At 52.8% G+C, this 27,319-nt stretch overlaps 1 protein-coding gene across 7 annotated transcripts in view; it reads right to left on the bottom strand.

Moving 5' to 3' along the window:
- The window catches only part of CLEC16A (C-type lectin domain containing 16A), a 193,634-nt gene that overhangs the window by 119,792 nt on the left and 46,523 nt on the right, over positions 1 to 27,319 (bottom strand). For 5 of the 7 annotated variants that reach the window (XM_075564291.1, XM_075564287.1, XM_075564289.1 and 2 more), the window contains 3 exons: positions 19,287 to 19,518; positions 7,996 to 8,131; positions 3,948 to 4,048 (listed from right to left, as the gene is read on the bottom strand). In XM_075564291.1, the coding sequence (XP_075420406.1) occupies positions 3,948 to 4,048; positions 7,996 to 8,131; positions 19,287 to 19,518 (469 nt within the window). The remainder of the gene's footprint in view (positions 1 to 3,947; positions 4,049 to 7,995; positions 8,132 to 19,286; positions 19,519 to 27,319) is intronic. The other 2 variants (XM_075564290.1, XM_075564288.1) reach the window with 1 other exon arrangement.

Below are 27,319 nucleotides of genomic sequence, written 5' to 3' on the forward strand. Positions count from 1 at the left end.
ATCCTATGAGCTTCCTAGTGACCTTTCTATAGACTTTCCAGGAAAGCCAGTGTTAATGAGAGCATTCCTGTTACTTGAAACCCACAGAAGGTTGACAGCGAGCAGTATGAGAGCAGTCACCAGTCCATCTCCTGAAGGAAGGACCACTGACTGGATGTGCAGGCCTCTGGCTCCTGCGTTTTGATTCTCCGCTCCAGCCCCAGTGCTGCAGGGCCCAATGCCGAGTAGACAGTCAGCTAAAGTCTGCTATGGGACAGGCTCAGAGGCGAGAACTGACCAAACCTGATGACTGCATGTTGGGATCATTCAGACAAGGAAGAGAAGCTAAGAGTAGCTTTCGCCATAGTTGCTATGGTAGTTAGATGGTTTTGTCAACTTGATTTTGACATAAGTCTAAGGGTGGATTTCAACCTGCCACCAGGGAGCTGCTGGTGCCTGCCTTGTTTGTATTGACCTTGGATCCAAATGCCTCTGCACTCACTGGCCTGCAATCTTCCTGCTTCCAGCTTCACTTATCTGTGTTACCAGCCTGCAGCTACCGGAGTCTGAAGAGGGACTAGGGACTAGCATCAGATGATGGACTTGATTGAACTGGGCTGGGATGCCTGCTTGATGCATAATTACTTCTTGATATAAAGTTCTTTCTTATACATAGATGAGTGCCATTGGATTTGTTTCTCTAGACAACCTGGCCTAACAGAGTTGGCAATTTCCAGTGAACCAGAATGCCAGGGAGTGACAGGGGTGGGGGGTATTTATTGGGGATGGGGTAGGGGGAAAGGGAGGATAGTGGGAGACAGACCTTTTGGAGGGGTAGCAGGTACAGAACAAGAGTCAGAGCCACAAGTCTGGATGAGGTGAGCACAGAGGCCGGGGGCCAGATGTGTGGTGGACGCTCTATGGATGGGCGCTGGCCAGCCACGTGAGTTCTCTGTACTCCACAGCAGTGAGGGCCCATGTACCAGGCAGCAAGCCAACAAGTGGAGGGGACTATTTGCAGGATGTGGCAGCAGCCACGCTTCATTCCAAGCTCTAGGCCACACCCTCAGACTTGGGAGGGGGCGTGCTGACCATGTGAGAAGGGCTGCTAGGGTCCTGCCTATAATAGGAAAAGCCTGGTTGTGTCTACATGTCATTCAATGAGGCTTGGGCAGATGACTGAAAAGAGTGAGGCAGTTCCAGATGCTGCAGACGGATGCAAAATGAGTGATGTGTGAGGAGTAGGTTAGAAGAGACACTACGGAACATCACCTTTTGTGTAGCCTCACTGCCATCTAGTCGATTCCGACTCATAGCGTCCCTATGGGACAAGGCAGAGTTGTTCTTTTGAGTTTCTGAGACTTTAAATCTTTCCCCGGCTGATGGGTTCCAACCACTAACCATACAGTTAGTGGTTCAGCACAGAGTCCACAATGCCACCAGCGCTCCTGTTTTAAGTAGCAGGAGAAATAGACGGCGTTTTCCATAAGGTGAGTCTGCTACACAAGACCTTCCCGGAGTCCTGAAAAGCAAAGCTGGTACTTCGAGGATAAGGTGTTCTCAATGCCTCCTCTGCACGTGCAAGTGGGACTCCGCACACGGGAGACTGAGGAAGAATGGACACACTTGAGGTGTGCTGGAGAAGGACACTGGAAGTGCTGTGGATGGACTGCTAGAAGGGCAATCCGAACTGCCTGGGCAGAAGTACGGCCAGAGTTTTCCTTAGAGGTAAGAATGGCAAGACTTCCTCTGACAGATTTAAGACATACTGTCAGGAGAGACCTGGAGAAGGACAGCAAGCTCGGTGAGGTGGAGGGCAGTGGAAACGAAGACGGCCGTCGCGAGATGGACTTGCGCCATGGCTGCAACAACGGGCTCAGGCACAGGGACAATTCTGAGGGTGGGCAGCACCTTGCACTCGTTCGTCCTGCTGCGCATGGGGCCACCATGGGCTGGAACCAATTCAATGGCCCCTAACAACAACAGCAGAAATAAAAAAACCTATGTACTTGTACTGGTGTCTTCACAACGACACACAAGGAACTATGGACACAGACAGCCTTTGAAAAAGAAGCCGAAGGCCAGGCATGGAGGGAGATCTGTCTCACAGTGTGTTCTTCGTCATACACTGACTACGTTATCACCAACTTGAATTCATGGTTGAAGAATAAGCAAACAGTTATTCCATCCAGCTCCTGTGATAAATGACCACAACATGGGTGCTCTGAAACAACAGAACCTTATTCTCTCGTGGTTCTGGGACTGAAGTGTGACATCGGTATCACTGGGCTGAAAGCAAGTGTCTGCAGGGCGGCACTGCCCCCTCCCCTCCCCACCCCCTTGCCCAGCTTTGGATGGCGGTAGGTCTTCTGGTTTGTGTCCCACCACAACCTCCTCAGACACCCCCCTTGGCTCTGTGTCTACCCCTGCTCCTCTGTGTCTGCTCCCAATCACCCTCTGCCTCACTCTCGTAAGAACCCTTGTGGTGGCTTTTAGGGTCCACTCAGAGCTCCCAGACCGTCTCCCCTCTCAAAATCCTTCACTGAATCCCATCTGGGGATTGATACCTGATAGCTTTCAGGGCACAGGAGTCCTGCTGGCACAGCGGTTAAAGTGCTTGGCTGCTCTGTGGGAGAAGGAGGTGGCAGACTGCTGCTGCAGAGACCGTTGGCCTCGAACACCCCCAGGGGCAGTTCTAGGCTGCCCTGTGGGGCCCTGGGAGTCAGAATGGACCCGACTACAACAGGGACCTCTCAGGATAGCCCTGGCCACTAGCGAGGCAGAGAGTTTAAAAAGTATCTCTAGTCATTGACTGCCTTCGTAAAAACCAACTTCAGAAACATCCTGGAAAGTGTATCTAAAAAGCTACCCAAAACATTATTCAATAAAATGTTATATTTTATGGACGCCTTGTTATCCCAAGGATTTTTTTTACCTAAAATTATATTTTGTCCTATTCTGAAAAACCAACCAACAAACTAAAACAATTCATGGGTACCTCAAGCCAGACAATCTTCTGTGAATAGAAACTGCGATATGTGTACTCAAAAAGCTTTAAATTAAATGAAAGGAAACCAGCATTTATTCATTTATTTTAAATTTGCATGTTGATGATACTTGCCCTTTAAAAATGTTTTCCCCAACTCTATACCGAGAAATGCAGGTATTATAACCTAAATTGCCTTGTAATTTTAAATCACTTATAAGCGCTGATTTACTTAGTTGGTCTTAAGTTAACCTTGATTCTTTTTTCACTTGATAAAACTATAAATCTTGAAAATTGTTCATCTAAAAAAAACAACATTGAATTAAAAATAAAATAGAATAAAAAGCTACCCAAACCTTACTGGTACAGTAACAGATTAACATCCAGCCCGCTGCCAGCAGGGGTCAGCAGGAGTGCTCTTTGAGTTCTTTGGCGAGATCCTGAGGTGGAGGTTCAGAAATCGCCCACACCAAGGTCAGCAGGGCTGCTGCGGGTGGTCAGCAGCAAGCAAGGAGGCGCGGGTTGACTCTACATGAGCACCCAGACCATGCTACCTCAACAGAGGAAGCCAGGGAGGACCCCTTTCTTCAGAAAGGAGGTCTGCACTCCCACAGGCCCCACCACAGAGCAATTTTCTCTTTGAACCCCAGCAAAGGCAACAGCTGGTTAAAAACAGCACAACCAGGATCCCCATCTGACTGGCTTCAGCTCTGGCATTAGGAAAGAGACCGAATGCTGAGCCCACTGTAAGCCCCAGGGTGAGCCGCGCAGACATGCTAGGTAACATGGCCAATGCTGCCACAGAGTCTACCCGTGGCCTCCATCTGCAGAAAAATGCCGGAGGCATTCTAACCGAGCAAAGAACAGTGTGAGGGGGTCTGCACAGTCGCGGAGAACCTTCCTCGTGGGAAGCAGCTTTCCTTGCTCCGGGCACAGCAGAGGAGAAGGAAGCCGCAGGCAGGTCGGTCGCTGGGCACCTTACCTTTGTTATGTGACATGGCATAGAGGAGGCAGAGCACGAAGAGGGCATGGTAGTCATCCTCAGGGCTGTCCAGGGAGAGGTACACCATATCCAGGAAGGGTCTGGAAGAGGAGGGATGGGCCTGAGTTTGGTGAACCCCACTCTCCCTCATCTGCACATGGGGGGCGGACCACTCTGCTCTCCTCTAGCTTGGCCCTTAACCCTGACACTGAGGCCACAGGATACTTCAGAGCTTGGGCCTTGTCCAGGAGGAGCTGCTGTCTGGAGGGACATGGGCCAGGGAGCCATCATTCACCAGGGGCTGCAGACACTGGCAGGAAATGACTCTCCCTGCTCCAGAGTACTCATCCCCCGGCCAGCTCTGGGCAGATGGGAAGGGAGGACATGGGGCAGCATGCAGGATGGCCAGTAGCAGATTAACACCGCCCCACCCCTACCCCCCTACCCCAAGTGCAGACAAGGCTGTGGGCCAAGACGCAGACAGGCCAGGCTTCAATTCCAAGGCTCCCAGGGCTTGGCTGCAGGCCACTGGTTGAGTGAATGAAAGCCTGTCTGTTTTCCCATCTGTGAAAGGGGACTGCAATCCTGCAAGGTTATCGTGTGTGCTTGAAGAAGATGAAGGTTGGCAGGCATTCTGCTCAGGGCCAGGCACACACAGACAAGGGCTCAGGACTCAAGGACTGTGATTTGGTTTCTATTGCTATATTCAAGGGGGCCTGGGCTGACAATGGTGACGTGCATGGCTGCCTTGGGAGGTCTTCCTCCAGTGGAAGGTCCAGAAAGGCGCTGGGCCCGACCACAACAGGACATGCACAGAACCGACTCTGACCCCACAGGTCCTCTCTCCAATGATTCTCCAAGCAGACCACGTTAACAAGGGACCAAGGGCACACGCAACCTCAGGTAGGACACAACGGGGGTGAGACTGGGTGGGGCTGAAGGCCCACAACCTTGTCTTGCGTCTTGATCCCTAGTGTGGATTCTGGATATGTGATTGGAGGATGCAAAAGCAAGCACAGTGGGAAGGTGCTGGCTGTGACATTTCAAAGGGACACAGGAAACACAGCAACTAAGAGAAAAACCCTCAAGACCAGCAGAACCACAGCTGTGACCATCTATCCCGACTCAGAGGACGGAGGGCGATGGCCCCAGGGGGTCCCGAGGCTGTGCATCTCGACAGCAGCCGGTAGTCTCATCTTTCTCCCGAGCAGTGGCTACTGGGTTGGAATCGCAGGCCTTCTTGTCATCGTGAGACCCGCTGTGCCACCAGGCTCCTTGGAGGGATGCTTGTGAGCGCAGTCTCTGTTTCTCTAAGCCCCATACCTGCCTGGCCTTACAGCGACCTTGCCTGCTGGCCTGCCGACGGTTTCCCGTGTGGGCTGGGGTTTTAACTGCCCATCAGTGACACCACCCCAAGCATGGCAGGAGGAAGAAACATCAGCTACTTGGAACCTAGATTGTCCTTTCCCTTGGGAATCACACAGAGCAATTCACTGACTGGCCAGCCAGAAAGGGAGGTCCACCTTCTCGGAGGTGACAACCCAGGCAGCTGTGAAGCATGATGTTAACTAAGGGCAAAGCAGACTGAAACAAGATGCCGGTGTTTGCTTTTGATGAAAAGAAGAGGAAACCAAAAGAGGATGGCTATGGTATGGTCCAAGCACTGGCAGAACAAAGGGCAGCATTCTCAAAAAGTTGGGAAGGGACCAAAAAGGGAAAACAAGGACTGGCTGGATATAAGCAAAATGTTAACAACGCTTGCCTGTGACAGCTGGCGCCGTGGAAACATTTCCGTCTTTTGAGCATTTAGAGTGTGTGTGTGAATATGAATTTCTTTTATAATTTTTAAAACATGACTTTTGGGAATAATTTTTAATTAGACCTATATTAGGAGTCCTGATGGCACCGTGGTTAAAGAGCTCACCTACTAACCCAAAGGTGGGGCGGTTTGAACCCACCAGCCGCTCTGCTTCCCTAACCCACAGGGGCAGTTCTGCTAGGTCCTCCAGGTGGCTGTGCATCGGAATAAGTGGATTCCAAAGCAATGGGTCTGATTCTGGATCACAGCCCATACTGTACGAGGGCCATGAGAACAATCCCACCTTTTCCTAGGCTGTTTCTTTAGGATACAGGTCAATGTCAAGTCCCTATTTGCATCACCCCACCCCACCCCACCCCACGTCAACCCCCTCCCTGGCTCAGTGCTGACAGAGGCCAGTGGTGGGCTTCTGGGCTGCACAGTCACCACTTGCAGAGGGAAGGCGGCCCTCGCCCAGCGCAGTCTCCTACCAGCAGCCCCTGGGCTGCGTGCTCACAGCATACACGCTGAGTGGGGAAGATGCCACTGAAAGGCCCGGGCAGTGAACAAGCACTTACAGTCAGCCCCAGAGTCGAGGAGGCCACGTGTTCACGCAGGCCGGCAGGCCAGCACAGTGACCAGGTTCTTGCCTTTCCTTTTCCTGTTCGGTTCTCGGTAACGATGGGGTGTTTTACTTTCTTTAGCATAGCTCCAGGAGTGCCCTATTACGTACAATTTGTGCCCTGTTTTCGTTGATCAGCTCATAAAAAACTGGACACACTGTGACACTATTCAGTGAGACACAATGATTCAGACTCTATTAAGCAAATACATCTTCACTTAAGCAGTCCCCACAGTTAGCATTCCTGCCATGGTCCATCGTGCACACACTATACAACAGGGCCGACAGGCAGCTAAAGCTGCTTTCCTCTCCCTTCCTGTGTTAAGAATGATTTCCTGAGTTTTCAGAGCTGTGTGTGTGCTCAGAGTTTTTGCTGTTAAGCACAATCAAAGAGGCCATGATCGGTTACAGCAGCTGATCGCCTGCACCACCCTCCAATATGGTTTTTATTTTCACTCAAACTAAAAATGGCTCCCTCGGGCAGCTGATAAAAACTCGTTCCATCTGGTGGCTAACTGTTGGGCTCTGGGCCCACAGAGTGAAACCAGGGCAGACCTGAATTTGTAAACTGTGGGTATACCAGAATGCTAGCTGGAAGGGGTGATGAGAAACTTCATCTTCCTCAGAAAGTAAGCACTGCAGGTGCGCGACACAGCAACTAAATCCCTGGACTGATAGGAACGGTGGTGCCCAGCTAAAAGACGGCCGCTGATCACACCATTTTAGATGTTTCTGGAAAGAGCTCTCTGCCCGTCTAGGTCTCTTGTTCCAGGGCTTGGAGGGGTTATTGTCCAAATACACCCATGGTTTACCTATCTGTACTTGTTCTGCTTTTGCTGAGCCAGCTGGACCCGCTGGAAGCTCTGGGTAACTGACGCATTCACCTAGCGGAGTGCTCAACGAGATGCCCGTGGAAACAAGTGTGCCTCAGCCCTTCACGCCACTCCATGCCACCTTGGTGAAGGAAGATGGGTGGGTGGGGGGTGGCTGTGCGCTGGGCTATTCTCTAAGGACATCTCCTTGAGTTGAGAAGGCCTTCCTAACAATCCAGTGCCAAGTCGGGGTGGGCAAGTGTGGGTTCTGAGGTTAGGGAAGGCAGCACCCGAGGTCGGCAGCAGCATTAGCTTCTGTTGTGCCCAAGAGCAGGGAGTGAAGGTGAGCAGGGAGAGAGCACGTCTGCCCGGGGGTCTGGCTGAGGAGCAGCTGCTCCCAGGTGGGCCCAGCCTCTAGGATGGGCAGCTCCCCCCGAAGGGAGGGCACTGCACACTGCCCCTTGGGCTCTAGCCAGAGGAGGAGGGATGGGAACTGAGGACGCAGGGAAGGGCAGAGAAGCAGGAAGGTTTGGCTAGCCCTAGCCAAGATCCAGAAGCTCACTGCTAGCCCATCATCTCATCGTGGGATAGCATGCAACTCCCACCAACGGGCAGGCGATTGAAGGGCTGGCTCCTTTCGACTTTGCCCACAACACACAGTGAGCTCATGAAAATGGGTCTTCTCTGCCATCCGTTGCTGTTGCGGGTGCTATGCCACCCCTCCTTCCCACACACAGGGCACCCAGGAGGAAGAGTCCCTCCTGTTGGCTACCTGCTCTCCTGCACACCCCGGGGCAGGGTCCCCTGGCCAGCTACCTGCTCCACTGCAGGCTGTCGCTGCTGCCCGTGGCGGCGGCGCTCTTCTCCTCATCCGTGGTGTTCTGCTCCTGCATGGAAGTGCTGCTGGCCACCTCTGAGAGCTTGCTGCGCTCCATGATCACCATCTCTATCTCTGGAAGCAAATAGGGAAATGGGGATGCAGCCAGCCACACCTGCATCCACACAAGCGCATGTTCCAGACACAGCCTGTGAAAGGGGTTCCTAGTGTCCCACAGCAGCAACACCAACCACAGCCGCTTCAGGACAAAGAAGACAGCGGTCGAACCCTCTCTTCCCACCTGCCTGGGAAAGTCCAGGAAATGTCCCTCTGATTTTGACAGGAAAGCACCAATTGTAACCAGTTATCTCGGGATCAAATGAGGGATGTGTTATTCCCATCCTCACACTTCCTCCCCAGAGCGCTTCGTCAATTACACACACCAGACTCAGAGAAAAGGGTCTCAGCTCGGGTGTACTTTAGAGAGGATCCCTAGTAGCATGATGGGCTAGGGGTGGGGCTGTTATCTGTAAGGCTGGCGGTTCAAACCCACTAGCTGCCCTGAGGGAGGAAGCTGAGGCTGTCTGCTCCCATACATTTTACAATCTCAAAAACCCTACGCCCCCTCAGTGACCTAGAGGGTCACTGTGAGTCAGGGCTGGCTTAATGGTAGTGGGTTTATCAACGATTTATTCTTAAGACGGTGACGTTAGGTCTGGGGGAGACCCGCTGCAGCTCCCCGGCCTTCTGGAACTCAGACCACCTGCCCTGTGCCCCTCAAAACCTAGCATCATGCCTGGCACTAGATAATAATAGATGTGGGGTGAATTCGTGAGGCAAATGCCTCTTCAGTGACCAAAGAGAAAAAGAAACAAGCCCAAAGACAACAGCTTACCCTTGCTCACTCAACCCAGCTGTGCTTGGCACGTCTTCATGCAGACTGTTTTTAAGGAGAGACAGGCAACCAGGACGTTCCTGAAACACTCAGTCCAGAACCTGGAGCCCATGTCTCAGTGTCGCTGGAACTGGCTGTCACTGCCAAGGGGACGGAATCCCCATGACGGCAGTGGGCTGGGGTGGACCCTGGAGAAAAGTCGCAGCCCTAGCTACAAAAGCCTGTGCCTTCCACCCCCAACTTTTAGGAGGAGCACGTGTTCCAGGGCCTGGTTTTCGTTTTTTCCCCAGTTCAACAAAGGGAATGTAAAATTACTAACGAAACCCCAGTCTGCATTTTACGTTTTGGAGAAATTGATGAACTGCTAAGAAAGAGAATCTGGAATTATAGCGGATGGTTTTCGCACTTGAAGGTCTCTCAAAATGTGAGGTTCTTTGCCCTGGGCACATGTGTTTTGGGGAGATACGAGGAAACAAATAAAAAAGATGATGAACTGCAGGCTTGCATTGTTTCTGGAGGGATGAGAACACATACCATGTGTGGACTGGGACGCCAGCCTTCTGGTACTTTAGCCCACATCCCCCTCATCTCTCTCTGCCTCCAGCAGGGCTTCCTAACTGGGCCCTCCCTCCTTCCTTGTCCCCACTAGTCTGTTCTCCAAACAGACCCAAAGGCGCTTTAAATGGAAATGAGCACATCATGCTGCTGTTCCAAAGTCCCCAACACCTTCCCATCGCAGTCGGGATGGAATGCAAGCGCCTTGCGGGGCTGGCCCTCGGCCATCTCTGAGCTCACCTCCCAGCCCTCTCGGGCTTGCTGGCTTTCTCCCAGGCCTGGGGAGCCCGCCCCCCCAGGCCACCCCCCCATGACTCAATCATAGTAGTCAAAGCTATGCCACCTCCTGGGAGACCCCTTTCCCACCCACATTCCCCTTTACTTCTTTGAAATCCCTCACTAACTAGGCTCCATACCCAACACCCGCCTGTTAGTGTGTCACACTGTGGTGGCTTGTGTGTTGCTGTATGATGCCCAAACCATGCCACTGGTATTCCGAATGCTAGCAGGGTCTCCCGGGGGCGGCAGGGAGGCAGCTTGTAGTAGCGCTGCCAGACTAAGACGGCCGAGAGACAAAGAAAGGCCTGGTAGGCTAATTCCAAAAAGAAGCCGATGGAACTCCTGTGATGACCACACAATAGTGTCCACACGAGGGCAGAGGGCTGGTGGGCAGCCAGCGACACTGTTCTGTCACACAAAAGCAGTGAGGGCAAAATGCACGGCGAGCAGCAGCTCACATCTTACTTCAAGGTCACAGAGCCCCCCAGTACCCATCCTCCTTTCCAGGGCAGCGCATGGCACGGAGGGGGTGCGTCTCCTTGGACTCCCCGGGGCTGCGACCGTTTGTCAAGGATGCTGAGCTCATGGCAGAGTCTCTCGGTCTGGGTTTGTCGGACGTTGCCCCCACGGTAGGGCAGAAGTGATAGGTTAGGGGGAGAAGGGCCACAGAGCAACAGCACCTTCGCATCAGGTACCAATGAGGAGGGTGCTGTCCCATGACTTATCACGTGGCCAAGCTGGTGCTTACCAGGCTTCTCCAATGTGGAACCAGTAACCCACGCCGCCCTTTCTCCACAGGAAGTCATCAAGCAAGGCCCCCACTCAAAGACCAGTGTGTGTGACATCCTGGCTCCCTGATGCAGTAGTGGTTACATGTTGGCCTGCAATCCACATGGTCGGCAGTTCAAAACCACCAGTAGCTGTGTGGGTGAAAGACTGGGCTTCCTGCTCCCATGAAGGATTAGCATGTCAGAAACCCGCAGGGGTGGTTCTGGGGCAGCACTAACTCGTGGCGGGGACTCAGGCTTGGAGAGTGAGCAGCTGCATCCGTTATGTGGTGTTCTTCCAGCCTGGCCAGTGTGCTCCCTTTCCTTGTCAGCCCGCAGCTTGCTTTCACTTCAGAGCATTTTTAACTGGCCCATATTACAGTCTCTGTATCTGGGGTCTGCCTTTGTCCCTAGAACATGGGCTTCATCTGCGTAGCTGTCTTGCCTGTCTGGCCCAGGGCTGGGTATATTGTACATGCTCCCTCGGCGTCCATGAACATGGGGAACTGTGCTTGGCCCAGCCAGAACTACCCCTACACAGGCAGGGTGGCCGTAAGTGTCATCCCTGTGCCTGGCAACCAAGCCTGCTGTGACATGGTTGTCCCCTTTCTGCCTTTTCTCTTTCCCAAGACACCACACCTGAGATTCTGGAGAGAACAGGCTGAGGGCAGTCCAGTTCCATGCCTCTCCATCTTCTTTGGCGGGGCCAGTTTTGAAAGGCAGGACTGCTCCGGGCCGAGTGGATGGGACCCCCATGGCATTCCACAGAAGACCCTAACCTCTGGGACTCCTCACAAAAGTGCCTGCAACTTGCTGGCTTGGTCCAGCCCTGGATGCCATGATGAGGAGATGGGAAACTAGGGTGCAGTGACTCACCCAAGGTCATACAGCCAGAGGAGTGGCAAAGAGATCCAGGAGGGGGTCCAGAGTGAGGTCCCCAACCTCAGCTACACCCTGGTCCCCATAGCTGCACCAGGTTCCCCCCTCCCCCAGCCAGAAGAAGCGCGGAAGAAGTATGTTCCTGAGATTCGTCTCTAAACAGACGGTACCTGGCTCTCCCTAGTGGCACACATATCACAGCTCTGGACCCCGCCTCGCTGACATTGGAAGCAGAATTTCATGTGGGAGTGGGGGGACAATGTTTTAGGGGAGAAGGTCTCCCCAGATACTCCATCACTTCTCTTAACACAAGTTCCATAAGCCACTTTTAAAGATCACATGGAAAGAATGGGCCATGCCATGCTCCTTCTTGACAGGCAATCCGCCACCTTACCAGCTCCCAGGTGCATACTGCCGTGCTGGGAAAGCAGGAGATGGGCTCGTGTGGCCACAGATTGCACCTGATGGCCCCAGGCTCCAAGGATGAATCTCTGGGGTGCCTGTGACCTTGAGAGCCCCCATCCCTGGCCAGGGGCCGATTTTAGGGTTAGAAAGGAGCAACAGTTATCAAATCCAGCTTGGTCCAAACCTCCAACAACTGCCTGCCTTTGCAATGTGTGTCACACATCAGTGTCAGATTTGTCAGTGGCTTGTGCATTTTGTCAGAATGGTCTCTCCTTTCTTCTTTTTCCTTTACAAATCTGATTATGAAAGGAAAGGTGAGGCAAACTCCTTTACTCTCAGCCCAGCAGACCCGCTTCTAGGAATCCACCCAGAAGATCCACCTCCAGTCACGGACGCGCTCAGACCCAAGGTGCTCACTGCTGCCAGTGCACAAGGCGGGACATGACTTACATGCCAGGCTCTGGGGCCGGGCGCAGAGGGCACACACACAGTGCAACTGCCCGAAAGAATGAGGAGGTGCTCGGGCCAGGGACTGAGTGGTTTCCAGGGAGCAAAAGAGCAGGCATGGTATGAGGGAGTTTCACAAAGTACATGGAGAAATGGAACTGAAAGATGATGGGATTTTTCCATGAATCTTTTGAGGCCCCTCTCATGCTGTGCTGCTGTCAGGTAAGCACAGAACTGTTAATCCCACGGTCAGCAGTTCAATCCCAACCACTGTTCTGGGGGAAAAGATGGGGCTGTCTGCTTCAATAAAGATTTAGTCTCAGACACCTTCTATAGCAGGGGTTCTCAAACTACGGCCCACAGGCCACATGCAGCCTGCGGAGGACATTTATTTGGCCTGCCTGGTGTTTTTGCCCCATTTGTTTCTTACTTCAAAATAAGATATATACAGTGTGCATAGGAATTTGTTCACAGTTTTTTTTTTTAAACTATAGTCCAGACCGCCAACGGGTCTGAGGGACAGTGAACTGGGCCCTGTTTAAAATGTTTGAGGGCCCCTGTTCTATAGATTTGCTTTAAATTGAAATGAACTGGACAGCAGTGAGTTTAGGGTCAGGTTCAAGTATGTAGTAGTCTTGTGGCACAACCTCTAAGCTCTCAGCTGATAGACGGAGGTGGGTGATTTGACTGAAACAAGAGACTCCGTGGGAGAAAGCCCTGGTGATGTTTCCATAAACCTGGCAGCCTTAGGAAACCTGATGGGCAGGCTACCTGGTTCTACTTGGTTAAATGGGTTGCTGAGTTAAAATCGATTCAGCAGTGCCCAGCAACACATACATGCTATGCTTGCAAGTGTGTCTTCTCATCCCTCTGAGTCAATGCTGACACACAGCCACCCCGGTGGGTTTCTGAGAGTTTAGGAGAGTAGAAAGCCCCGTCTTTCTCTTACGGAATTGCTGGTGGTGTCAAACTGCCAACCATGCAGATGGAAGCCCAACGTATAACCACTATACCACCAGGGCTCCTGATGTTGTATGTATGTAGACAGATTTATGTATTAAGGTGTACTTTGTGAACATACATGCATCCATGGCCTAGCTGGCAAAGACGCCTCACTAGCAATTAGCACATGGGGTGGCCAGATCTCATTCTCCAAATCTCATAGCCCATTGAGAGAAATGGCTAGTTCTGGGGATGGGCAGCGGAGGTGCCAGGTGAACCTGGAACACCTGGTTAGGCCATCAAGAAAGAGGATGCTCAAAACCAGGGGGAGCTTATTGTAAGGAGAGCAGCCAGCTCAAAAGGGTTCACACTCACCAAATCTGGGGCGATCGGAGTCCCCAGATAACAAAATACAGTAATGAAATAGAAACACGAGGAAAACTAGGAGCATGAGTCCATGCCAATGACAGGGAGGCAAGTCAAGAAGTGAGGGGAAGGAGGGACTCACTTGCGGCAGAGTTTACGGAGAGCTGGCGCTGAAGCTCGGAGCGGGGCTGCCGCTGGAACAGCAGCATTTTGCAACCAGCAAGGTACGGACCGGAGGAGGCAAAGCAAGAGACAAGTGTCTGTGAGAAGGATGTCCTGATCCTAGAGTGTCCCCACGACCTGCTTATTAGGTGCACCCCAGAACTAGACAACATCTTAACTAGACAACTCAAACATCCCCAACAGAGACACTTAGTGCTTGTTAGTGTTCCTACTCAGAGGAAACGCACACTGAAGTAGTTGGAGGTGAAAGGCCACGGCTTACATAACTTAGTAAGAAAGACACGTGTCTTGGTGTGTACACGTGAGGTATGGGCAGGGTGGGAGTGCGCGTGGGGTGATGGGAATGGCAGTGAGCAGCAAACGGGGTAAAATGAGGAGGCCACACTGGGTAAAGGTAGCAGATGATCTTCGTGCTGTAGCTCTTTGTAAAGTCGAAGGCGCCCTGGTGGCACAGTGCGTTATGAGGCTGGCAGGCTGCTCCCATACAGATCTGCAGTTTGGGAGCTCCAGAGAGCAGTTCTACTCTGTTCTACAAGGTTGCTATGAGGTGGAATTGATGCAATGACCGTGGTTTGGGTTTTGTGTGTTTGAAATTACTTTCTAATAAAAGGTGTATTTCAGTTACTACTGTAACTATAAAACTGGCATAAGCAGAAAGTGCCAGTAAGAGTACACAAGTTAAAGAAACAATTAGGGGCCAGCTGTCATGGGCCTTTGAAGGGGAAGGCTGGCTGTATCAGGTGCTGAAGATCCATCATACCACCCAAAGAGGAAGGCATCCAGTCCCGGTGGGAATGCTCTTGCTATGACCCTCAGTACCTGTCCGGCACCTCCTAAGCATCTGCGTGTCCCACACTTGGGTGTGCTGATCTAGCCTAATTTCTGCACTTGGAGATGTGGAAATGGAGGCCCAGAGAGATCTAAGAGGGTGCCTCTGGCCCAGGCTGCTCCTCCTCAATGCACTGCCTCTGGGTGGTACCCATTCCTGAGCCGGGCACCCTAGCTCCTGCACCCCAACCTGGGCAGCAGTGCGGCTCGTGCAGAGCTGAAGCCCCGTGTCTTGGGTATCTGAGCAACGACAACCAGTCCTGGACTGGCCAGGCTGCCCTGCGGCCACAGGAACCCACACCCCCTGCTCTGCTCGTTCTGTCCAGTCCCTCCAGAGCCAGCATCATTTACATAAAAGCAAGTACAGCCACTTGGGTAACTCAGGCAGGAGCTCTGCTAGGAAGAGCTGGTGAGGGCCGATGGACCCTCAGACCCCACACTCTGCCACTTGGGATGACAGCTTCGGTCAGACCCTTGAGCTTCCTCAATGCCTTTGACACTGGGTTTTTTTTTGTTTTGTTTTTAAGTAACAGCAATAACTCATCAACTGGCTGAGGATGATGCACAGTCTAATCGGATTCATATTCGGTAAATGAAGTGCTTTTTCAGGGAAATGGCAGGCCTGACCTCCCAAACGTCTTTGAGTTCACAGATGGAGGAATGTTATCAGCTGTCTGCTGGGTGCCGGATTCCAGCCACCACTGCAAGGACAGACCATCAAGAGGAAGGGCAAGAGCCAGCGTGTCTTCCAAGAAGGTAAACGGAGCCCATGAGACGTGGCTGCCGGTTACCAAGGGAACAAGGGAGCCTGGCATGTGGTTGGCTGGTTTGTGAGGAAAATCTCAGGAGGCAAACAGCATCTGCAATGGCAGGGTTGCTGGGTGCACCTTGAACCTGTTTTTATCATCTTCTACTGAACCAAGCGAGGCCAAGTTCAGAATGGTTTCTGGGAGCTGCCCCTCCGGCGCTGTTTCCCACCCTCTTCTGTACGTGAGGGAGCTGTGTGGGGAGCTGGCATGGTGCGGCTGATGGGTGCTCCCAGCCCCCACTCTGCCACACACCTACGCACACTCACCAGGTGGCCTGGCCAAACCCAATGCTCCTTCAAGCCCCTGCTCGGCCCTCCCTCAGGTGGCACCTTGCTTCTGTTCCCATGTGAGATGACCTGGGGGCTGGGTACAATGAAGCCCCTCCTCAGAGAGGGAGAGGATGTCTCCAAGTCCGCGGAGCTGCTCAGGGGCAGGGCGGAGGCTCTGGCCTGACCTCACAGCCCCTGGCCCTGGCTCGCCCCAGTTAGAGAACTGTGGGGCCTGGGGTGGGCACCAGTATGCAGTCAGGTTTCCCTTGATTTCCATAGAGGCTTCCAGAGAAGAAAGACACTGCAAAGGCAGGCAGGGCTGAGGCTCTAAGACCAGGCGCCCCATCCCACCTGAGCTAGCTGGCAGGGTGCCCTGCTGGAACTTGGAGACCAGAGCCGCTCCGAAGGTAAGGCTGTGAAATCAGTGCCATAGCAAAGGACAAAGGAGACAGTGTACCCATCATTCTCTGCCTTGGGTTGCTGCTCTAAGGGAAGCAAATGGGGGGGTGGCTGTCTTCCCGACAGAGCAGCAGCAGCGAGAGCGCTGGGCATGCTGGGATCTCAGGATGTCCTGGGCAGGGCTATGAGGATGGGGGGCACACCACCTTCTTTCTCCCACGCTTCATTTCTGCAAACTTGAGGGCCTGTGATTTTCTGGGTTTCAGAATGAGTGGCCTGTCACATTTCTTGCAGATGTGGGTGGGACTGGCTGGGCGCCCTTGCCTGGCTGCCTGTGGAGGAGGTGTGAACTCTGGCTTGTGGCAGCTGCAGATAACAAAGCACTGGTGCCACCCTGAGATCAGGCCATGCAGAATGGTGACTGACAGCCACAGGCTCCTCTGACTCATGACCCAGCCCAGCTTCTTCAGTCCAGGCTTCACGCATGGGGTGAGAGGGAGTGGTGTTCCAGGGGAGGGGTTCCAGACACTGGAGACGCTGGTAAATGGGTGTCTATTTTCGAGGACAAACGTTACTTCTAACGAGTCACGCATGTCTGTCAGCACTCTCCAGACCCAAGGACAATGCCATCATGTCCAATCTGACTGGCAGTGACCCTCTCTGACAGAGGATAGCCCCACGGGGCTTTCTAGATGTCCCGTCTTCTGGGAGCCATGGGCAGGTCTGAACTGTCAGCCAAGCACTCGCTGCCAGGCACCAGGGCTGCTGCAGCCACATTCTCCCTCCCAGGGCCACCTGCAAGGAAGGAGCTGGAGAGATGAGCAGAAGGGGCTCCCTGGCTGGTGAGGGGAGCCCTTCCCAAGTCTTGGCTGCTGTCTGTGTCTGCCTGCCCAGCCCCTACACCACTCAGCTGATGAAGGCACCTCATCTTTCATTTGGGGAGCCATCTGCTCACTTCTACCCATGTCACTGGAGTGGGGCTGACTTCCCTTTACAGCTCTTGTGTAGACATGTGCCCAGCAGGCCTGCAGAGTTTCCCAGGGCATCCTTCACAAGGGGACAGAGGACCAAGGAGCATTAGCTTGGGACCTCAGCTGGCAGCCAGGGGTGTGGTGAAGTTGGCAGCATGCAAGCCTGCAGTGGCTTCTGGTCATCTTTGTGCCCAGGCCCCCTTGTGACGTGAACAGTATTTTCTCTCTAGCGCGTCTGAGTCTAGCCTTTGTGAGTGTGCTACCACATCTCATTAGGAAGAAAGGCAATTGTGTTTCCCGTACTCTGGCATTCTAGACAGGAAGATGCGAGGTTCACAGGCATGCTCAAGGTACACGAGAAACCCAGGCAGGCCTGAAGGCCAGTGCTCCCCCCTCTCAGCCTCCCCAACCCGTTTGAGACGAACATGTGCCTGCCACCCTTCTAAGACACAGGTGTGACAAACCCACACAGTCTCGGGAGAGAAACACACCGACTGCACCTGCAAATGTGTGAAGAACTAGGAGAACAAAGACAGGACTCAGAAAGTTTAGGAGGGCAACCGCAGCTACCAAGCTGGGTGTCTCCTTGCAGGGCGGGCCTGGGAAGTTGTATTTATTTCTGGCGAGCTGGGTGAGGAGGTGGCAACGACTGCATGTCCCAGACAGTCATGGTCAAAGTGCCCAGGGGCCACTCGGGAGCCAGCACCAGAGTCTGCATTGGCTGTCCAAGAAACAGCTTCGGACTTCCTGGGCCCTGCCTGGCTTGCCTAGCAGAGCAGCTGCTGGGAGAGCAGCCCTGGACACTCGTGACAGACAGTTCCCCTCGGCACATACATCTGCACACCAATGAACACAGCAGGTCCCCTTCCTTAGGAGAAGGGGCTGGTGGGTGCTGGCCTGGCAGGCACAGCTGATATGACTCATTGGTTTGTACTGCGGACAATGCCAAGCCTGCCACGTCCATCCAGGACCGTGAGCCAGGCCCCAGGCTTTTGGAGACAGCAGTCCTTAAAAGGGCTGGAACAAAAGAGGCCAAATCTTTCCAAAACACAATGGATAAGGACACAGTGTACAAAAAGGGGTGAGGACATCCATCCACTCTTCCCCCAACGTGGCCACCAAAGAGCTAAGCACTGGGTGGGGCAGGCCAGGCTTCCGAGGGAAGAAGGGGAAAGTCAAGATGACTCGAGCAGGCAGATCAGCGTGGCTTACCTTGAGCTGACCAGAGGGGCAGGTGCGGGCAGAGGTTTCCCAAATCCCAAATGAAAAAAAGCTCCTGGCCCCAAGTCTCATTGCTGGCTTTGGACAGAAAGAAGGCCCACTGGAGGCCTCAGGCCTCACAGAGAGATATCTGAGTTACCCGCCACATTCAGGGCCAAGGGCCAAGATAGTCACCCTGAGGCTGGCAGGGTGGGCAGGACTGCTTGGGCTGTGGCATCCCAGCAAGTGCTTGAAATCCAGAGAGCTCTCTCACAACTCCCCAACAGGCAGTGCTCCTCTACCACCTCAGGCGCCCCTGGCTGGGGGCTTCCTGCAAGCCTAGACTCCAAGGGTGGGGGAAGGACCACCAGAAGTGTTACCCTCACCCTCAGACCCCGGGGCTGGTGAAGAGAGGCTCCATACATCCCAGAGCCCCCACCACGCTCCCATTGCTCCATCCCCTCTTCCCCAAGAGGTCTGGAGCCCCACTAGTGACCCCAGCCATGTGGCCATGTGCCTGGCCCAGGCGGTAGCAACTGGCCAGTTGCAGAAAGAGTGCTCTCTTCTGGTGTACAGGGAGCTGAGGACCGCAGCAAAGTCTGCCGGACAAGGGAGAGAGAGGAGGCGCGAAGGGCTGAGCTCAGCACCGGCACAGTGCGCCCCGCTCGGGACAAGACAGAACCCTTTCCAGACAAAAGCATCTGTGGCCCTGGCACTAATGGCTTCTCTCAAAGCGCAGCATCACAGGCTGTCCAGACAAGTGACCACCGCAGCACTGTGGGCCACAGGCAGCCACAGGGGCACAGCGTGTAGCCGGGCCAGGCACCGCTCACAGCAGGCACCATCTTATCCTTGGGATGACCCTACAAAGCAGCCCGCTGCTCGCCTTGCTCCACAGAGGAGGAAACTGAGGCACAGGGCAGTAAAGACGCTGCTGTGTCTCCCATCCCAGGGCAGGGGATTGTGTGGCGGGGCTGTCTGGAGTGGGGTGCACCGGGGTGGGGCTGAGCCCACACACACGGGAGGGGACGGTCGGGATGGTGGAGGCAGGACGGCAGCCTGGCTCCCCATGGGGCGGCGGCGCGGGCGCACTCACCTTCACGCTCCCCACTTGTCTTGGTGCCTTGTGAACCACCCTCTGTACCTTTAGCCTTCTCGGCAGCGGCGTGGTCTTCCTCAGCAGGCCCTTTCTCCTCGTCTTCGTCCTCCCCAACGTTTTTGTAGTTGGGTCTCTTTTGCACCCGCCTCTTGCCCTTGTGCTTGTTCATCTCAAGCGACCGCTCGAGCGTCTCGGTGGGTTTTATGAAACACCGAATGCTGGGCTTGGCCTGTGGACATCCAACAGAGACAAGAGACTGATGTGGACGCTGGAAATGTGTCTGCCTCAGTCCCAAAGAACATCATCCCCCAAACCATTTGAGCCACCTTGCAGTGGATCACGACACCCTTACCCGACGTCGCAGTAAGTCACGGCCTCCCTTTACTGTTCTCCTGTGCTAAGCAATCCACCAGCAACGCGCGGCCCTTGGTGCGCCCCAAACATCAGCTAAGTCTCCAAGGAAAAGGCTGCTGGTCAACATTCCTGGGGGCCTGTGTGTGGACCAGAAGGTTCTAAGCACTGTGGTTCTAGTATCTCATTTAAATTCTCCTCCAGCCTTACAAGGGACAGAGGCGCCAAGGTTCAGAGATGTGCAATGACCCGTCCAAGGTCACACAGTTAGGGAGTGGCACGTCCGGGATTCAAACCTACACACAGTTTGTGTCTCAGCTAAGCACCGTGGCACTACTTACTGCCTTCTTAACTTGATTAATTAACTGTATTTTTAAGAAAACTTGCCTATCGCTACAGGGCATGAAAGAACCTCAGGTGCCGTTGGGCTGCGCGTCAGGCTGCTAAATGCGGGGTCAGCAGCTCAAAGGACCCGCTGTTCCACCAGAGAAAGATGGGACTCTGCGCTCCAGTAAGATGCACAGCTTCGGAAACCCCGGGGCAGTTCTACGCTGTCCTCTACGGTGCTCTGAGCGGGAATCAGCTTGATGGCAACGAGTCAAATAATAATTAAACCGTGAATGCCGCTGCCATTACCAGAACAAAGAACAGAACGAGCAGGGTGGACTGTTACTGCTGACGTGGAGTCCGTCCCGACTCACGGCAACCTTCTGTACGACAGAATGAATGCTGCCTGGCCCAGAGCCACCGCACAGACATGGCTGTGCTCCCGTCCACTCTGGCCACTCCTGTCGGGGTCCCAGTATGTCCGTTCATCTCCTTGAGGGTCTTCCTCTTCTTTAATGCCCCTCTGCTTTCATAAACATGATATGATGTCCTTCTCCAGGGACTGGTCCAAAATACATGCGATGAAATTTTGTCAACCTCCTCTCTGGCTATACTGCTTCCAGGACAGGTCAAATGTTAAGTTCTCTATTTGATTGCATAATTATTTTTTTTAATTTTACGCTTTTTGTTATTTAGATGATCAGCTTTATATTCTGAATTGACACCCATTTGTTTTGTGTCAACCCATCCACTGCAAGCCCCTCGATGGGCCATCACTGATCCCCCTCCCTCCCCGTGGTTTCCCCTTTCCATCCCTCCCTCTTTCCGAGCCCACTGTCCGGGGGTAAGCCTGCCCTTTTGTGATCTTAAGTAGTTGGTTATTCTAACACAGGGGTGAGGGTAGGCGCCACTACACTGCTGACAGCTGACTTAGCTAGCGCATCTGCTGCCAAGAGTCTCAACAAGGAAAGGAAAACACACTGGTTCTTTTGAAAACAGCACAGGGGGACCCTAGCAAGCCACAGGGAGGTGCCAAAGGTCAGTTCCCTCCATAGGAAGACACTTTCAAGTCAATTTCGAGCCAGGTGCCTGCCCCATCCCGGGAACAGAGCTCAGTGCCAGGCCTTCTCTCACCATTGCGTTAGGAGTAGAGCGGGATCATCCACCCCAATTTAGAGATGAGAAAATAAGAGTGTCAGAGGAGTTCTGTAACTCACTCAGGGCCACAATGAGCTAGAGAAGCCAGCCTTGAATCAAAGTTTGTCTTAAAATAAGACAGTGTCTTAAAATAACACTGTTTTACCAAGCCTCCAGATTCTTTGAAGTTTTGAAAGTAGCAGACACATGCAAGTGGACTGGGTCTAGAAAGGAGAAAAACAAACTCACTGCCACCAACTTGATTCTGCCACATAGTTACTCTGTAATTCAGGGTAGAACTGCCCCTATGGGTCTCTGAGATGGTAACTCTTTATGGGAATAGAAAGCCTCATCTTTCTCTCCAGGAGCAGTTTCTGAGTTTGAACTGATGACCTTGCAATTAGCAGGCCAACACATTGCCCAGTGTGCCACCAGGGCTCCGTGCAGAAAGTTAAAGAGTCCAAAGACAACCACCTGGCAGGTTCTTAATGAAAGGCTGGCTGCTGCTGCGGGGCCACAGTGGGTCATGACACGCACCAGAGCACATCACCTAGAGGGGACTTCACCCTTAACCTGACACCCATTACCCACCTTACACATTTACTTCAGCAACCATCAATCTCCTCCCCAGGCCCTGGGTCTTGCCAGAAAAAGCAATAAGCTGGGGAGCCCAGATTAATTTTAATAATGCACAAAACCAAACCTAATGGAAAGCCAAATTAGCATCCAAAACCAAACATTCGTTTTCATTTACCCAATTTGGATTATTCATCAACAAAATGACAGTTCAATGAGATAGCAGCTACTGTCCAAGAGACCGAGATAGCCTGTCACAGAGGCCAGCAGCCCAGAGCGTGGAGAGGCCCAGTCTCCAAGGGCCCTGTCTGGGAGACAGCACCCATCAGAGCCTGCGCAGGATGCCGGGATATGAGACACAGTCCGCGTGCCTCTCCTCTCCCCTGAAGGACTCGGGCCCCCACCCACTGCATACTCCCCGAGAGTTTCAGAGCTCCTCACACAGAGCCAGAACCTTCCCGACACAGAGACGGTGACCAAAGACAGCCAAGAGGTCTCGAATTGGAAAAGCTACAGGGCCGGCACTCTCTGGGACGGGGAGTGTGGAACCCACCCCTTGGCGGTGTTTCCCTCAGAACACTGAGGGGCATCTGAAATGAGGAAGGTCCTCAAGGAGACGGAGCGACACGGTGGCTCCAGCAATGGGACCTGTTGTGCAACACAGGTACAATTGTGAGGAGGGTACAGGACCAGTGCTTTCTGTTATTGTCACATCTTTCTTTCCTTTTTCAAAAAATTATTTTATTGGGGACTCTTATCACAATCCATCCATCCATCCATTTGTCAAGTACATTTGTACATGTGTTGCCAATAATATTTTCAAAACATTTTCTTTCTACTTGAGCCCTTGGTGTCAGCTCATTTCCTCCCCACATTTCCCTCATGAACCCTTGATCATTTATATATTATTTTTTTCATGTCTTACACCAACCGCTGTCTCCCTTCAGCCACTTTTTTTGTCCGTCATCCTGGGAGGGGGTTATATGTAGAGCATTTTGATCAGCTCCCCCTTCCTTCCCCCACCTTTCCCTTCCCCTCCTAGATTCCCTGTGTTATGAGCTCTTATCTGTACCAGTGTACATGCTCTGGTCTAGCCGGATTTGTGTCAAATTGGGGTCATGATAGTGAAGGGAAGGAAGCATTAAAGAACTAGGGGTAAGTTGTATGTTTCATCTGTGCTATACTGTACCCCGACTGGCTCAACTCTTCCTTGTAACCTTTCTGTAAGAAGTTGTCCAATTGTCTACAGATGGGCTTTGGGTCTCCACTTCGCACTCCCACTCATTCACAGTGACATGATTTTTTGTTCTAAGTCTTTGATCCCATCGACACCTCATGATCACACAGGCTGGTGTGCTTCTTCCATGTGGGCTTTGTTGCTTCTGAGCTAGATGGTTGCTTGTTTATCTTCAAGCCTTAAGCTGGGCACCATCAGCTTTCTTTACCACATTTGCCTATGCATCCATTTTGTCTTCAGCGAGCGTGTTGGGAAGATGAGCATTACAGAATACCAGGTTATTAGAACAAAGTGTTCTTGCATTGAGGGAGTACTTGAGAGGTCCAATGTCCATCGGCTACCTTGATACTTAACACATACATATATATATATAGATCTATTTCCCTTTCGTTATATATAAATATATTTACATATGTACATGCCTATATTTGAACCTCTACAAATTTCCTTTGCCTCCTTGGCCTTTCCTCTATTTCCTTTTACTTTCCTCTTGTCCCACTATCATGTTTGGCCTTCATTCTGGTTTCAGTAATTCTCAGCTACATAGCCCTTGATCAAGCCCCACCAGGCAGACTATGGCCTCCTTGCCATAATTTTAGATCCCTTGTTGTTCCCTTGTCCCTGGGTTTGTTGACACCTTTTTTTTTCCCGGTCTCCCCTTCTCCCATGTCCCCCAGGAATCATTGGTCCTGTTGTTTTCTCCTCCGGATTGTTTACCCCACCCATCTTATCTAGCTAGACATGCAGAGACAATAATAAGCACAAAAACAAGACAGAGCAAAACAACAGAAGAAAACAAAACCTCCACAACAACACCACCAACGACAAAACAAGAAAAGCCTACAAATAGTTCCGGGTCTGTTTGATGACTTTCAGGAGTGGTTTCCAGTCGAGTCCGATGAGGTGCCATGCCCTGGACCCAAAGTCAATTTTTGGGATTCCCTAAGGACTGCATCACTTTGCTCCCCTTACTGCTCTGCTGCACTCCCTTCATGTTTTGCTCTGGTGTGGTGGGGTCAGATCGGGCACAATTCCCATACTATGTCTGCAGTGTTGTCCCCCATGACACTACGTATGGGGCAGTCAGGGGCGCCGTGTCTCATGGTGGGGCCAGCCCTACCAGACAGTGTTTTGTTTTGTTGTGCTATGGTTGCTAATAATCAGAACAAACTCGATGGTCCCTAACAACAATAACAACAACAGGCTTTGTAATATAAATAGGTTCCTACACTGACTTGGCCTACTGCCCCCTTTTCAGGAAAAAATGATTCCACACCACCACCTCCACCCTCCCCGCTCACCACCACCCCAGCCCACCCCTGCCCCTAAGGAGAGTTTTGTGCTCTAGCCCATAATCCAGAATGAAATGCAGGCCTCTGCTTCTGCAGCCCCACGGCCGTTCTTCATACTCACTGTGCCCGCATAGGGCAGAGTAGATGCCCTTTTGGGTTTCCAAGACTTTACATCTTTACCGGGGTAAGCAGCCGCGTCTTTCCCAGGAGCAGGAGGTGGGTCTGAACAGCTGACGATGGTTTGCAGCTCAATGCATATCTCACTACGGCAGTGAATTTGGTTTGGTCTGGTCTGGGTCATTCTAGTGGCCCCTGGGGCACTTTGCAACACTGTGGAAGCATCGGCAGGACACCAGCAAGCAGCACACTCGGGCTCTTTACCGCGTTACGGTCCCCTCAGTGAGAGCATCCAAAGGGGACTGGAAACTTCCACAACGCAGGTTGTCTGGCCCTGAAAACATGCTAGGAGTGCGTCATGGAGGCCGAGAGCTGAACGTGCTGGGCTCACCTGAGGTCTGGGCCCAGCCGGCTGCTGTGTGCTGTGGGGGGAGCGGGGACGCCCGATCGGGGACAGCAAACACTCTGGGCTGCCCTTCCAGTACCACATGGCCTCACAAGAGCATTCACGCTTGCCCAGGAGGCTGGGCCAGGCAAAGGAATGAGTGAGGTTTGCCAGACCCAGGGGGATGGGAGGGCTTCAGAGAAGTCGCTGTCGGGCATCCTGGCTGGTAACAGGATCTCACCAGAACCCACCTGGGAAGAGGTTGACCATGAGGAGGCCAGGCCAGTGGCCAGCAGGAAGATAGGTACAGATCTTTGTGACCAGCGCCACCCAGTTGGTGCCGACTTAGGGTTGCAGAATGGAACTGCACTCCATCGGGTTTTCAACGGCTGGTTTTCTAGGAGTAGTTTGCTAGGTCTTTTTCCCAAGGTGCTTCTGAATGGAATTGAACCTCCAACCTTTTGGCTAGCAGCTGAGCATGTGTAAGCTGGGGTACCCCAGGAACTTAATTTGTGGTGTTACTGTGTTGTTAGGTGCTGGTTCAAGTGCACAGTTACCACATGCACACCAGAAGGAGACAGCACCCTGTCCTGCACCAGCCCCACAGTCCTTGTCATGGCTGCGCCCACTGTCGCAGACTCTGTGTCAATCTATCTTGTTGAGAATCTTCTTCTTTTTTACTGGCTCTCTACTTGACCGAGTAGGATGTCCATCTCCAGGGACTGATCCCCTCATGACATATCCAAACAGCCCCTGAACCACATCACTCAGCAAGGAGGCCAGAGTGCCTCAAGCCATGGCAGACTCTGTGGGGCACCCTGCAGAGATCACTCATTGAGGGAGCCTCAAACCTCCTCAGTGGTGGAGAGTGGAGGCTCCAGCTGGGGAGTGAGGACATGGGGCACAGGCCCGGCCTCTTTGGGAAGAACCTTGGCTGAGCAGGGAAGGTGGGAAAGGCAGGTGGATACACCAGGCAGTAGGACACAGGCTGCGTAGCCTCAACTCTAGTCAGAGCCTGTGGGCCTTGTCACAACAACCGGAAGAGACAGCGTGCAGGCCTCCCTGTGTTGGAGTAGCTCTGCTGGGGGTAGAGAACCAGAAGAAAGTGGGCAGGCCATGATGACACAAAACAGACCCACTTCTGAGCTGATGAGCCTGGCCCAGTGAGCTTTTGTGTCCCAGCCTGTGCAACGGAGACTGAGAGCTCCACCCCACACTGCCAATGGAAGAAATGGTGGTGGAACTAGACTTTCCTGTTTAATCAGATTCTTCCTTTTCACCTTGACTCCTTAGCTTTCACCTAGCAGCTTTCAGTCCACTGGTCTTCCGGTTTGATGGTGGGCTACACTCAGCCTTGAGGAGGCGCTCTGGGGCCGGGAAGTTGGGCAGGTAGAGCACAGCACCCTCCACTGCCTGGGTGGTTCTGTCCAACAAGCCCTCTCTGGGCATCAGTCCCCATACCCATCCAGTGGGCATTCGAGCAGCAACTCACTCACAGGCTGCTGAGGTGTCCCTTGGAATGACATAGCACTGTTTACACTCGGACAGCTCCACCGCCACAAACTTGCAGTGCAGACAAGACACCCAGGCCCTGGATTATGGACTTCACACCCCTCGACACATTTTCTGCTCCTACGACTGACTGGGAAACTAACAGACAAGGATGAGGTACCTGGGCACAGTCACTCAGCAGTGGGGTAGCCCAGCATGCTAAGCCTCCCACAGGGGGCAGCCCAAGTGTGCCCTGGGACAAAGGCTAGGAGAGTTCCACCGGCCCAGCTGGGCACTGTGGAAACTAGAGTCCAGACCCTCAACAAGCTAAACTGTAAGCTGCAAAACACCGGGCTCAGAACAGACGGATCCTCTTCCTGGTGGAACTCTTCTCTGTACTTCTTCCTAGCTCCCATACTAGGACCCATAATTTTAGTTATAATTTTGCTCTTAATTGCCCCTTGTCTCATTCAGCTCCTGCAAAACCGGCTCCACAAGATCACCCGTATAGCAGTCCACCAGATGATGCTGCAGCAATCCCAGCCTCTCCACCCTATGCCAGGCCAGACATTCCAGTACTCTGCCTAAAATCCCCTCCCTGGTGTGAGTTCGTGGTCCTCATGTCCGCAGGAAGAAGTTACAGAAGAGACTGACTCCGCCCCTTTTCACTATAAGGCAGAGTTGGGTATGCCTGGTCTTGGCAACAGGGACTCCATTTTGAATCCGGTGCCTTCAGCTTGGCTCTCAGAATTCACCTCTCATAGACCTCCCTTTCACTGACCTCCCTCTCTCACCGATCTCCCCGTCCCCTGCTCAACCTTCAAATTCCTGGAGCCAGCTCCTCCCGGAGCCAGAATGTTTTCTGAAGATATGCACACTCCACTCTAGCCGTCCTTGGCATATAGATAAGGTCAAAGACCTTCTCCCTTCTGAAGCACCTGTGTGCACAGATCCTCCCCAGCTTGGACCCTTCCCAGTTGTGCCTGCCAGCAGGGGTATAAAAACCGCAGCCTAAATTTCCCAAAGTGCAGTTTCAATAGCTCAATACCCTGAGTTGCTGAATCCGCCCACAAGCCTCCCAATAAAGCCTGCTTCTAAATTTTGACGACTGGATCTT

Source organism: Tenrec ecaudatus, chromosome 12 (assembly GCF_050624435.1).
Source record: "Tenrec ecaudatus isolate mTenEca1 chromosome 12, mTenEca1.hap1, whole genome shotgun sequence".
In the NCBI taxonomy this organism is placed as follows: Eukaryota; Metazoa; Chordata; class Mammalia; order Afrosoricida; family Tenrecidae; genus Tenrec; species Tenrec ecaudatus.